Raw genomic sequence first — 15,307 nt, 5'->3', positions numbered from 1 at the left:
AAACATCCGATTATTCTTTAACATCGAAATCGCCCTCGGCGATTTTTAGCATTTGACAGATCAGCCCAGTTAGCGAGCGGCATTCGCTAACGCAACTCAATTTTTTTCGTTACTTTTTATCGAGTTGCGACGTTATAACGAAGCAGAATTTTTTTTTCTTAAAAAATCCAAAACTGTTCATAGTAGATAGAAAATGACCTTAAATATATTTCTCGTCATCTAGTTGGTGTACTGGATATTTCTTATAGAATTTTACTCAAATTTGCTTGATATGTTTCCAAAGCAATAATATAAACTGCCTTTTTAGTCTATTTCCTTCAGTAACTCTGCATTTTGAACTCAGCAGCATGTCGAATTTCGTAATCTCCGGCTCACTGTGCAATGGAAACATACCTCTAGAACAGCTGCACTGTATCACTGCATATTTTAGTAGGTTAAAGTTCGACGTTTGCAGTAACTTTTGTTTTGGCCTATCTTAATATTAAGCCTTCATAACCTTTGATGATGTTAGCAATTAAAGATACTCATTTTTACTCCTCAATAAAGTTGGACATAGCACATGATGCTGCAATTTCGTGAAAACCTAGATGTTACAGTTACAGCGATGGAAGATATTTTTTCGAAAAGCTAAAACTGCACAAAATCGTACCGAATTAGAAAGTATAATTTTACCTACTGCAGCACCAAATTTGCGCAAAATGAAATTCAAACTAATGGATTTTAGTGCTATAATTTCATTTTGTGAGTTTTTGCCTTTTTGGAGCTAAAAATTTTAATCTAATGCCCAGTTTAATTTGACTATACCTACGGCTACTTCAATAGTTAGAAGTATAAACATCATAGAGAACTTAAAAAATTGAAATTAATGTGTTCGTAGGTCAAATTAATGTACTCATTCTGCTTCCTAAAATCAGTCGGCAGTGGAATTTTGATGCTTTTTCGACAATCTTTTTTATGTTTTGATGAACAACTTCATCGCAGACGCCACAAGGACTCATCAAAGTTATATTAGAGTGCCATCTATGCAGCACAGTTGAATATTAGATCGTGAATTCAATTCAATTGAATTCAATAAAGGCTAAGATGTTTTAGCAAATTTTGTCGATGATCTCGAATCTCTTGAACGTAAGCTCGATGAGCTAACGATTTCATTTTGTTAGATTGCATATGTGGCAGTGTTCGTCATGATTATTTTTCTTTATGAGAACTATTGTCCCGAATATGCATTGGCCAGAAAAATGATGAAAAAAGACGATTGGATATGACCGGCAAAAATTTTAAACTTTTTCGGAACACTGATGCTACATCAAATGGTGTTTTGCTCCACGTATCATATGTCAAATATGAGTTTACTCACAAGAGTTTTCAAATTTATATCGAAATATATATATATATATATATATATATATATATATATATATATATATATATATATATATATATATATATATATATATATATATATATATATATATATATATATATATATATATATATATATATATATATATATATATATATATATATATATATATATATATATATATATATATATATATATATATATATATATATATATATATATATATATATATATATATATATATATATATATATATATATATATATATATATATATATATATATATATATATATATATATATATATATATATATATATATATATATATATATATATATATATATATATATATATATATATAGGGAAGAATCGGTAAAAGAAATTCAAAATTCAATAAAATATTTCAGTTTTTCTGTATATCTCGAAACTTAAGACCGTTTAACTTTATTTTATTGGAAACATTTTTGTTGAAGGTTACATATTGATTAGAGGTGACTAGACATTTTTTATGACTTTGAAGGTCAAGTGTATTTTTAAGAATATCTTAGCAACACAACAACACATAACTTTGTATTAGAATATCTTTTTATTACAAAATCTAATCAAATTGCAGTCATGGGCAATGTAAACCCGTATACAATAAACCATACATCTGAGAATTTTGGTATGCATAAGATGAGAATGGAACACTGGTGTATATCATGAAAATGGAACACTGGTATATATCATCATTTCGAGATTTAGATTTTATTAAAATATAACATACCTATATAGAATTATGTCACCGATAAAACTGCGATATTATTGGTGCATAGAAAAAATAAATAAAACGGCGTACAAAACAAGTTAAAAGGCAATTATAATCATTACACTCGATTATGAGTTGACATTTTTCAATATTTTTTAAATAAAGTTGCATTATATCGAGGTAAAAATTACATTATATCGAGTTACGTTAAGTCGAGGTTACTTTATATCGAGGTTGCTTAATAGCGAGGTATTACCACAGACTAACAGACATAACACCGCTTCAACGGTCATTTTAAATATATTTTTAGTTGGGACTGTGGCCGCATTTGAGATTATGGCGCCACTGACATATGCGCAAATATAAGGGGGATAGACCACTAGTGAAAAATTATTCCCGAGCCTGAGGGATAACCCTTTTGTAAATGAGTGGTTGGGACCGAGTATAAAAGGTGGAGCTTATGTTCTATTAAAATTGGCGGAACGATATTTTTTAATGAATTTCCTCATAGTGTTATGTCTGTGGTATTACTGTATTTGAATTGCGATGGAAGGATCAGGGTATCATACAAATTGAGGACTGGACGAATAACCAGTTTGAGTCACTTGAAGCAAATTTCAGAAAGTCCGATATGAGTTCGACGCACCCTTCTCCAACCAAACAATCAAGTGGGTTCAAGCACGAATAGCGAAATATTTTATCCTTCGGCTGGATATTATGGTTGGAAAAGGATTTTTTCATCACGCGAAACGCTCGTAAATGTCTCTACTTACGGGTCCGTCCATCCACTTTTGTTCCCTCTTTAATAACAGTAATGTGAAGGACACCACACTATATAAAATAAACATCACATATAAAGCAAGCAAAAGAATGGGCCGACCGCTCGGCGGTGCCCTAGTGATATGGAAGCGTTCTGAACAATGTAATTTTAATCCGAAGAGCTAAGCTATCTGTATTAAATTACGATACTCAACAATTTTGAATAGTTGGGTTTGGCAGCGTCTTGTATCACGAATGACATCGATCGTGCGTACGGCCCGGCGCCGTGCAGCGAGAGTTCACCCGTGATACCAGATTCGGCTGCCGTTCACAAGGTTGTGACGGGTTGCCACTGAGCAGATCTGCAAACTAACACGTTGTTTAAAGCGATCAATGTTCAGTTATCGTGCCATCACAGACGAAGACACACACCTCCGACGGCGTTCGAATTGAAACGTGTATATATAGTAAGCAACGGCAGAAACGGTTCTATCGATGGTCGACCAGCTTACTTCTCATTTTATTGTATCTGCTCTGTTTCGCAAAGCACATCGAATTCAAGTGAGAACATTACAAATGCTTCATTCACCTCATTCTACCCGACGGACGCGAGTCACGATCAGCATATTCCCAAGCAGAAAGTCTATTTTTACCCCACTCATGTACCAGTGGTGGTGCGCAGCTGAGAGTGTGAAACGAGAGACTGTTAATGCTATACCTCCTCTGCCTCCTCTTTCGAGCTGCAGCTGCGACTATGCACTGCGCATGCTCACCGTAACATCTCAGCTGACTGCCTGCCGATACGAAGGATGACGACGATGAAAGGAAGCATTCAAACAAGTGGCTAAAGCGGAGCGAAGCATACAATCTAGTTTTTATATTTCTCGAGTACTTTTTCAAATGGACGTAAGTAACATTGAGAGCCTCTCTTTGTTTACTTTCTCTTTCGTTTATTACGACGTCATTACAACACTTTGTACTAATTTTCCAGTACATATCGAAAGCCGACGGTTTTTACTACAATATTATGCAAAGAGTAGAGTAGTAAATGTTGAAATGGCCGAGTAATGAACAGAAGAGAAAGACCTCAAAGAGAATCTCTCATTGTTACTTACGTCCATTTGAAAAAGCACTCGAGATTTAATGAACTTGTGTGTGCCGTACCGTTTTTTTGCCAGTCCGGTCGATCGTTCGGTCGCCGACGGGTGGTGGGTGATGCTGTTATGTTGTTTCATGCTTGTATTTGCGCGCCCCTGTTTGCGGCAGGTAGGTAGGTATATGGTGTGGTGAACTACGAACAGGCGTAGAGATCGGATCAGCTGGCGAACGAGAGCGCGCGCGCTTTCGGCCTGTGTTTAACGAGCTTGCTAAATTAATTATACCATTAAAACATAATAAAACATGATAATTTATGATCATCGATAGTATTAGCCGAAAATAGAAAGAGTGAGGAGTGGGTATATGGGAAATAGTATTTAGGCAGGAAAACATCAATTCTAATGTGATAAAATCATACTGGATTCTGGTTTTGTATTGCAATACGGTTGCTCTAATTGGACACAACTCCTAGAGCAGATGTATTTTTGGAACAAGTATCATTTATTTGGCAGTACCAGTAGTGTAAAGTAAAGTGCTAAATTTGGCGCTATTAGGGAGGGGTCTACATTCCATGGAATGCATCAATATGTTTGCTTCGTTCCTAAGAACCATTATTGTAACGAAAATGAAAGACGAAGTAAACACAGAGAGGCTCTCATTTGAACTTAGGCTCTTTTCACGTGTTTGTCTAGAAATGTTGATGTCCTATTTGTGCATCGAAAACTCGATTCGAGTGCCCCGATTTCCTCCCTACCATCTGAACTTATGCGATGAACAAAGATGGCAGACGCTGCCATCTAATCAACGGCTTTAAATGGGTAGGATGATAATAAAAGTACCGCGAAAATTGGCTCATGACCCTAACCGAATGCGGAGAACTTACCTTTTGGCGGTGGACGAACGCTGAGATCAACTGGTTCCAGCTGGACTGGAGGGCCCTCTGCCTGGAATTAGAACAAAAATGCAAACATTCATTATTATTTAGGTTCCATTCTTGTTTTAGATTGCATTTAACAGTTTCTGTAGTTATTCGATCAAGAAGTTATATTTATGTACATAACGACTGATTATCAACCGGTCAGTCGTTATGTACATAAATTGGAATTTATGGCTTTAAGGGACCACTTCAATGGAAAAAATACGTTGGCAGCGAAAATATTCTAGGAACACTGTTGGTTGCTTTGATGGTTTTGACAAGACATGCCAAGCAAAAATCAAGCGTTTTATTTGAAAAAGTCGCCTTTTGCAGTTTGTTATATTATGTATAGCAACGAACATGGTTTGCAAAAAGCGTATACAACCTCAATAGACAGAGTACAGCGTCGTACTGGTCGAAACATTTTTTTGTGTCATCAGTAATTTTTCCGGGCACAAACAAATCAATGAAATGGGTAACGGTATACTGTAGTGGAACAGATGCTTCAACCAATGGTTGCATAGAAACAAATGACACCTTATTTTATCTAAGGAATGTAATCTCTACTTTATAACTACTTTGACACCAGTTTCTAAAAGAAAATTACAAAACTAGTTCACGCCAATAACACATGGCGTTCGCGTTGCACTCGAATATTTGGTATAATCACTGTGGTTGCGTCCCGAATATGTTCCGTTTTGTTTATGATACTAGTTCATAATTTAAAAAACACTGGTTTGTATTAACTACATCGACTAAATGAGTCGAGAATTGAACAATGTTTATGATGTCAAGAGATTAGTCACGATTTTCGTAATATCAAGTACATTGTCATGATATTTGTTCATGAGTTTACCATCTCATTTCTCTAGCAGAGTAATGTGATTCACGTTCATGATTTTGGGAGCTTAGACACGAATTTCATAACTTCTTTGCACGTTATCATGATTTTTTTGTTGAGTTTGCTATCAGATTTTTGAGGAGGAATATGAACGGGATCATGAAAGCGTAATCGAAAAGCGATATTTTATAGTTTTGTGAATCAATTCATTACCACGAATTGTGACTCTCTAATGTATTTTTTGCGCTCAGCGTAGTGTTCGCTGAATCTTATTTAATAAAGAACGACGTTCAGGATCCTAATAGTTTTCTTATATCTACCGGTCGCACCCATGACTGGTTGGATACAACAATGCAATTTTTTTATGAAACAGCTCGTGAAATGAAATTCTATGTATGAAACATATGTCAAATTTTGTAAAATAGTCCACGTGAAATTTTCAAGGCTATGTGCAGAGTTGCATGAAAGTGAACATAATTTTCAAAATTTACGAACTTATTCACAAGCATGCAAGCACAAGATTACGGATCCATGAACAATACTGGGTTCTGTGAAATCGTCAACCTGAAAATGTCAATATCATGTATAAAACTATATATTTTATTACCTTTATCATGAAAGTGAAAAAGTATTTTCTGATTTTGTGAATTATTTTACGAATACAAATGGTGAATCGTGACTAACATACTCGGTATCATGAATCAGTTGTCAAGGCACGAATGGAACCATGAATATTGATTCAAGTTTAGTGCACTGCAGTGCACTGATCACGAAATCGATGTTTTCTTAGGTAATGTTCAGTAAAGTTCCATTGAAATTTAACTACTGATTCTATGTAAAGTATTTATAACACGTATTGGAGCATCGAGGTACACCACCACTTTCTGGTCCCCTGTTCATGTAGTTACTGTTATTTATCTGCAACACCACGGAGTATACACGTTTGAAACTACAGCTAGAGATTTTCGCGATAGTGAAATTCATTTTCCACGGAGTAACGAGCGCTTAGCTAAATGCAGCTTATTCTACAAGGGTCCCAAAATCGGTTCTAGATTACTCGAAACTGGCCAATATGGCTCCAAATTAAATCAGAGTGTTTACGTAGGTTCTGGTCATGTTACAATGTCACCTTCGAGATGTTAGAAAAAACATGAATATTGCTCAAAGCTCTTGAACAGACCCCACAACAGTTCAGTGTAAATCTGAGATCAGATTCTTGAGGCATTGATAACTGACATCCAAGTTTTCAATATGTGCAAGAAATATATCTGTCGTTTTCAAATGGCATGGGTTCAACCACCATTTTACCCCATAAAAATACCCTGAATATGGTTCGTGCCAAATTTCAGAACCATAAAATGGGCTCGAAAACCCACGAATAAACCCAAATATGGTTTTTATATGAGAATTTTCGGACCATGCTGATTGTGTTTTCATGGGTTGAATCAATTTCAAGCACTATCAAAACACCATGCAATGGGGGTAAATTTGGACCATGAGCATGGAGGAATTATGGGTTTTACGTTTGTTCGGGTAACGCTAACCGGCGCTATGATTACCTAGAAGACTTTCAGCAATCGGTATACGGACCTTCTCAACAAACAATCTAGTTATATAATGGTTTGAACAGTTCTTGTTCAGCTTATTCTCTCGCAATAAAAACGCCTACAGCTTACGATGTTTGCTGGATTGTGTGCACACAGGGATATAAAGGTTATTCTCGTACATATGCAAAATTGAGTGATATGGTGACATGTTACGAATTTTTATTCAACTGCTTACAGGCTATCCGGAAAAAATGTTCTTGCTTCTATACCTGTACTCTATGTATGAGCTAATAAGTAGAACTTTTGCAACATGAATAAAATTTCGATCATGAACAGATGCTTGATATCGGTGGAACATTTGAAAAACTAGAGCCCACTGAAAGCTCGTTGTAATAGTTACAATAAATAATATAATTTTGAACATGAATCTCTTAGTTTCGACTATTTGTTCGGGACAGCCGCCTGCCATTAATCGGATAGTAAGACAGATGTGGATGGTTCGAAAAATCAACCGCTTTCAGTACTTCTTATGAACAGCTAAGCCTTTTCATTATACGCTATCATTATTGTTCGTGTTCATGCACAGCATTGCTTTTTAGTGGCATGTGTAAAATCAACAAATCAACATTTCATTATTTTTCGCAACATTGGTTTTTTAAAACTGATATAAACCCTTTTCAACTAGCGTGCTAGATAAAAGGATTGACGTCAATGGAAGTCATGCCATTTGAGTAAACAAATAAGCCAAACTGAAGCTAGCTGGCCATGAGATATCTTTTTATGCAAAATGTTTTCACAATGTAACAAATGTACCACTATAAATGGTCATTTATGCAAGCATATTTTCATAATTTTCTTCGCTATAAATTGGTAAAAATGCATATTATTATTGATAACCAAAATGGAACGCACTATTTGTAGTTTATTTTATATGCATATGTGGTTATATTCTAATAAGTACGTTTTACAATATTCGATATTCGATTTTGACCATGCTTTATCCGAGTTCACATTGTGCATGCAAACTATTGCAAACGCCATAGTGTTGCCGATATGGATGTAAATAAACATCTATTCGCCTAAATCTTTCGGACAGGAAATTCCAATTTTTGAGTGCTTTTTGGTGAAGCAGTGTATTGGAAAAGCTTCCTTGGAATGTCACGAAGGGATCAAGGTAAGTTCAGTGTTATCTTTTATATATTTACGAAGATATACTGACTAGAAAATTGAAGTACCAAAATGATCCATGTTGATTGGTTCTATACAGGGTCTAAAATTTTCTGGACAGGATATCTTCGTAATGAATACACCTATCAATTTTCGGTACATTCCTAAATATTATTTCAACTTCATTTTAGGTAGTAAGAAGCTTTCAATGAAATTCTAGCAATATATTCAGAGAAAAAAATGTTTTGTGGAGTCGTCGAATAAACGCAGTTTTGCCTGAAGTGGTCCGTTAAATGATTAAAACATTCTAGTAGATAGCTCGATTGAATAAATTGTAAAGTGCATTAGTACTGCACCAAAAAGAATGGCGCAATTGTTGGAATATGTATTATTAAGGTCTATTATTTCACACGTACTACCCCAATGCGAACATATCCCAGTTCATATTTACCGATGATCGATTGGCTTAGCTGACAGTTAGTATCAACTAATCGGGTATTTCCTTTCGAAGTGCGTGGGAATAATCTAATTAACTTCCCTTTTCTAAAGAGCTCCCATCAATGTGCACTGGGGCAGGGGAACGAATGGGAATAAAATAATAAATAAAATAAACACTGGAACACGCCTCCACCTCTGCTCTGTCGATAGTCGCATCGTTTAAAATATACCAGTTAGTGGACCTGTAGGGATGCCCTCTAGACGATGTGATTTTAAAGTCTGTGCAGTTTATTTTTTTATTCAAAAGGTTATTGGCATAATTTGCTTAGAACGAAATACGATAGTGTCGATGTGCCAATAGTCGTATACTTAACCCTAGAACGTTACACTTACTTTTTCTGTCCTAGAACGTTGCACTGGGGTACAATCGTACCTCACGCGTTTGATTGCAATTTTCACAGGTTAAAATGCAAGCAAAAGTAATGCATAATACAGTGAAGACCCGATTGTATCAGTACCCGATTTTGTCAGACCCCGGTTTTATCTATATCCGATCAGCTTTTTGGCTCGATTTTATTGAGTATATTTTTCTTATCTTACAGATCCGAAACATGCATTTTTTTTTTAATTTTGCGTTGTCAGACCCCCTTAAGGAAAGTTTAAGCTAAATAATCAGGAAAGGCTATGAGGCTATATCTAGGGATCAAAGAAGAATATTTTAAACGCTTCGGTTTCTTAAAAAGAAACAAAAATATATGTCCCGATTTTTATCAATGTCCCCGTTTTATCAGCCAAAAATTCACAAAGGTATATCATTTTCTTCGTTTTTTAATTGCAAAAACGGCTGCGTAGGGGAAAGTACTGAATTTATTGAATTAAAGACACATAAATTGACTTTAACAAAACAAAAACCAACTTAATCCACCTTGTGAGATGAGACATTTCTTACACATATCACGGTTGGATCATTTATTAGTTTGCAGAACTCATACGAAGTAGGCACACAACAGTTTCAAGTCCTGCACGAATAAAATCTCAAACAAACTGAATAAATTATAGAAAATCAATAAAACGAACATAATGTTAAATAAAGTGAGAAATAAAAAAAAATGATTTCGAATTCATAAAATGAATAGAATGATTAATTTAAATTAAATGAATAAAATACATAAATCAAATTAGATTAGTTAATTAAATGGAAAATTAGGCAATATATAAAAATTAATAGAATAAATGAAATTGATTAAAAACTAAAAAATTAAAAAAAAACAAATATGTGGAGTGACTGATCATGAAATGAATAAAATTAAAGAAGTGAATCAAATGAATCCAATGAATCCAATGAATCCAATGAATCCAATGAATCCAATGAATCAAATGAATTCAATGAATACAATGAATCCAATGAATCCAATGAATCCAATGAATCCAATGAATCCAATGAATCCAATGAATCGAATGAATCGAATGAATCGAATGAATCGAATGAATCGAATGAATCGAATGAATCGAATGAATCGAATGAATCGAATGAATCGAATGAATCGAATGAATCGAATGAATCGAATGAATCGAATGAATCGAATGAATCGAATGAATCGAATGAATCGAATGAATCGAATGAATCGAATGAATCGAATGAATCGAATGAATCGAATGAATCGAATGAATCGAATGAATCGAATGAATCGAATGAATCGAATGAATCGAATGAATCGAATGAATCGAATGAATCGAATGAATCGAATGAATCGAATGAATCGAATGAATCGAATGAATCCAATGAATCCAATGAATCCAATGAATCCAATGAATCCAATGAATCCAATGAATCCAATGAATCCAATGAATCCAATGAATCCAATGAATCCAATGAATCCAATGAATCCAATGAATCCAATGAATCCAATGAATCCAATGAATCCAATGGATCCAATGAATCCAATGAATCCAATGAATCCAATGAATCCAATGAATCAAATGAATCAAATGAATCAAATGAATCAAATGAATCAAATGAATCAAATGAATCAAATGAATCAAATGAATCAAATGAATCAAATGAATCAAATGAATCAAATGAATCAAATGAATCAAATGAATCAAATGAATCAAATGAATCAAATGAATCAAATGAATCAAATGAATCAAATGAATCAAATGAATCAAATGAATCAAATGAATCAAATGAATCAAATGAATCAAATGAATCAAATGAATCAAATGAATCAAATGAATCAAATGAAGCAAATGAAGCAAATGAAGCAAATGAAGCAAATGAAGCAAATGAAGCAAATGAACCAAATGAAGCAAATGAAGCAAATGAAGCAAATGAAGCAAATGAAGCAAGTGAAGCAAATGAAGCAAATGAAGCAAATGAAGCAATTGAAACAAATGAAGCAAATGAAGCAAATGAAGCAAATGAATCAAATAAGGCAAATAAGGCAAATGAAGCAAATGAAGCAAATGAAGCAAATGAAGCAAATGAAGCAAATGAAGCAAATGAAGCAAATGAATCAAATGAATCAAATGAATCAAATGAATCAAATGAATCAAATGAATCAAATGAATCAAATGAATCAAATGAATCAAATGAATCAAATGAATCAAATGAATCAAATGAATCAAATGAATCAAATGAATCAAATGAATCAAATGAATCAAATGAATCAAATGAATCAAATGAATCAAATGAATCAAATGAATCAAATGAATCAAATGAATCAAATGAATCAAATGAATCAAATGAATCAAATGAATCAAATGAATCAAATGAATCAAATGAATCAAATGAATCAAATGAATCAAATGAATCAAATGAATCAAATGAATCAAATGAATCAAATGAATCAAATGAATCAAATGAATCAAATGAATCAAATGAATCAAATGAATCAAATGAATCAAATGAATCAAATGAATCAAATGAATCAAATGAATCAAATGAATCAAATGAATCAAATGAATCAAATGAATCAAATGAATCAAATGAATCAAATGAATCAAATGAATCAAATGAATCAAATGAATCAAATGAATCAAATGAATCAAATGAATCAAATGAATCAAATGAATCAAATGAATCAAATGAATCAAATGAATCAAATGAATCAAATGAATCAAATGAATCAAATGAATCAAATGAATCAAATGAATCAAATGAAGCAAATGAAGCAAATGAAGCAAATGAAGCAAATGAAGCAAATGAACCAAATGAAGCAAATGAAGCAAATGAAGCAAATGAAGCAAATGAAGCAAATGAAGCAAATGAAGCAAGTGAAGCAAATGAAGCAAATGAAGCAAATGAAGCAATTGAAACAAATGAAGCAAATGAAGCAAAGGAATCAAATTAATCTAATGGATCAAATGAATCAAATGAATCAAATGGATCAAATGAATCAAATAAATCAAATAAATCAAATAAATCAAATAAATCAAATAAATCAAATAAATCAAATAAATCAAATTAATCTAATGAATCAAAAGAATTAAATGAATCAAATGATTAAAATGAAACAAATGGATCGAATGACTGCAATGAACCAAGTGAATACAATTAATCAGATGAATGAAATGGATTAAATGAATAAAATAATTGTAATTAATGAAGTTAATAACAAAAAAATGAATGGAATAAACAAAGCAAACGAATCAAATAAACAAACGATTTTGTAAAATGAACAAAAAGAAGAAAATGGGCAGAACAAAATTAATTGATTAAAATGAAAAATTAAGCGATGTTAATATGATATAAATTAATAAAAAATAAACTGCGTTAAAAAATATTTTAAATGAAATAAATAAATCATAAATAGTCAGATTTTTGAAATGAAGAAACTGAATAACATGTATGAACTGGAAAAACGAAAAGAATGTATAGAATGAAAAAATATGCATTGAATTAGTTAAATGAATAATATGAATAAAATGAACGAAAAAAAACCAGATCAGATTGAATCTAAGGAATGACACGAAAAAAATTGATAATGCAAACCCAAATGAACAAAATGAATAAAAAGAATGCTGAAGGAAATAAACTGTTAAAATGCAATTAGTTAATTACTAAAAATGAATAAAAAAAAGCATAGCGAATGAAATCCATATAATAACTAAACTGAAAAAATTGACCTCTTCGAATGAAACAAAAACCATTTTTGAATAAAGTAAATGAATGAACCGTATTGTACAAATTTGAATTTGTATCAGAAAGTTATGAATTGTTTTAGAAATCCCATCATCTGAAAAATGGCTAATTAATATAAAATTGACATTCTAGGGTTTCCATTCTTTTTTATTTTCATCTTTTCGTTTTTTCATTCTTCTTTTCTTGACGGCGTCGTTTAAGATTATCTGGTGTTTATACTTAATTGATGGATCTCAATTAGTTATCAGGAACCTAGAACGTTCAATTTGTTTTGGAATTCAAAGTTGTCTTTTTGGTTACATATTCTCAAAAAAAATTTTTGGGCTGAATACGTAAATACACCCAATTCGAAATAGTAAAGTGAAATAAGGTCACATGTGCTTTCAAGCCCCTTAAACAGAGAGCTACAGAGGGAGAATGTGATTCGTGAATGAGACAGACAGATATTTCAAAGTTTTCATTTGCATTGAAGTAAATAGTGTGAAGTATCTAGGCTATGTTGGTGATTATGTTTTTGACGAATGCATAAAAGCCATGCATTCAGTTGATTATAATGGAGTCTCTTTCCAATCATCCTTATAGCTTGCATATTGTTTCGTTCGGAATTCTCGTTCAGGAAATATGGATAAATGAGTCCTATGCAAATAATATGAAAAAGAAAGGGTTCAAACTATCAGGATGGCAAAAATGTAGTCAGATTAACTATCTATCCAATGCATAAACTATTATTGTAATCCTCGCTAATTTACTTGTACAATACGGACAACCCAAACGAAACGTGTACTGAATTATCCAACGCCTCTCTACTAATTGCGACTGTCATTGAAACATCAATTGAATTGTGCTTAGTATAGAGCAAAAATGGACAACGATAAGTAAGAAGAAGTATTTGCATCTCCCATCGAGAGTGGGGTCTTTGGGAGATTTGTTTTCCCGGATCTAATTGGTGGATATTTTTAGGCTTTGATGCGTTATTCTTTATAATGGATCATGCTAATACAATGAATATGTATTTGAAATATGATCAGGTGTTCTTACTTTTCACGACATATTTGAGCATGTTTCATTCAAAATTCATTAGAGATACGAAGAGTTTAAATAACGCACGTGGTATGTCTCTTTTCAGAATTTTCATCTTCAAACTTCTATATTACCCAGTTGAGTTAAAGATTTTTCTGAGATAGCCATGAATTTCCTTAATTGTAGTGTATATAAAAGCTCTGAAAAGAACTGAATTAAATTGGAGTTAATGTAGTCTATGATTTTTGATTAGCTGTCTATCCATAGTTCAACGTTTCGAAGGGATACACCTTTCATCTTGAGAGTGTGAACATTTGAAAATATTGGTCATGGGTGCGTTTCGACTTCGTCTCATCAGAATCTGGCCCCAAATTTTTATCGGAATAGATTAGCGCCAGCTTAATCTATTCCGACAAAAAGTTAGGTATTAAAATCGGTTCAGTCATTGCTGAGATAATTACATGACATTATTGAACATTAGACCTCTCCACATTTTGAAAAAGTTTTGAAATACACATGTGTCAGCTCAGATTTTTGTTCGAGGTGTAAATTTAAAAACTTTCGCCAAAAATGACCTAATTTGGACATGATTTAGGGGTGTCTCCAATTAAAAATCGTATTCTTGCTATTTTTCCATAGTAATTTCACTTCTTCTGAGTTTTAAAAAGTTTTAGCCTCCCACAAAACAACAGACGTTGTTCCTTCCAGGTGAACATTGCTCTAATCGCAATAGAAAATTTGTTAACTGGATTTTTATATAAAAAAGAATATCAAAATCAAGAAAAAATGTTATTAATTTTCCCTGGTTTTGATATACTTTTCTATACAAAAATCCAATTAACAAATTTTCTATAGCGATTAGAGCTATGTTCATCTTTTAAAACATGTTAAGATATGTCTAAGGAAAAACATGATTTTTGATTGGAGACACCTCTTAATTATGTCCAAATCAAGTCATATTTGGCGAAAGCTTCCCAATTTACACCTTAAGCAAGAATTTGGGGTGACCCATGTAAACTTTTTGAAAATGTGGAGAGGTCTATTGTACATATATACATACATACATACACACATACATACAGACATTGTCCCAATTTGTCGAGCTGAGTCTATTGGTGTATGAGACTCGGCCCTCTGGGCATCGGAAAAAGTTTTCAAAGTTTAAGTGAATCCTATTCATTCCTTTGTAAGAAATGTAAAAAAGAGTACGTAAATTGAGGTATCGGTGCATCCAGAAGACCTACATTTACATTCTATACTGCCAAA

The 15,307-nt window shown here is 32.9% G+C and overlaps 1 protein-coding gene across 1 annotated transcript in view; it reads right to left on the bottom strand.

Moving 5' to 3' along the window:
* The window catches only part of LOC131687449 (Krueppel-like factor 12), a 517,717-nt gene that overhangs the window by 161,040 nt on the left and 341,370 nt on the right, over positions 1 to 15,307 (bottom strand). Inside the window, exon 4 of the mRNA XM_058971535.1 lies at positions 4,852 to 4,912. Within this exon, the coding sequence (XP_058827518.1) occupies positions 4,852 to 4,912 (61 nt within the window). The remainder of the gene's footprint in view (positions 1 to 4,851; positions 4,913 to 15,307) is intronic.

This window comes from Topomyia yanbarensis, chromosome 3 (assembly GCF_030247195.1).
Source record: "Topomyia yanbarensis strain Yona2022 chromosome 3, ASM3024719v1, whole genome shotgun sequence".
NCBI classification, from domain to species: Eukaryota; Metazoa; Arthropoda; class Insecta; order Diptera; family Culicidae; genus Topomyia; species Topomyia yanbarensis.
This window is presented reverse-complemented; position numbering and strand designations above follow the sequence as displayed.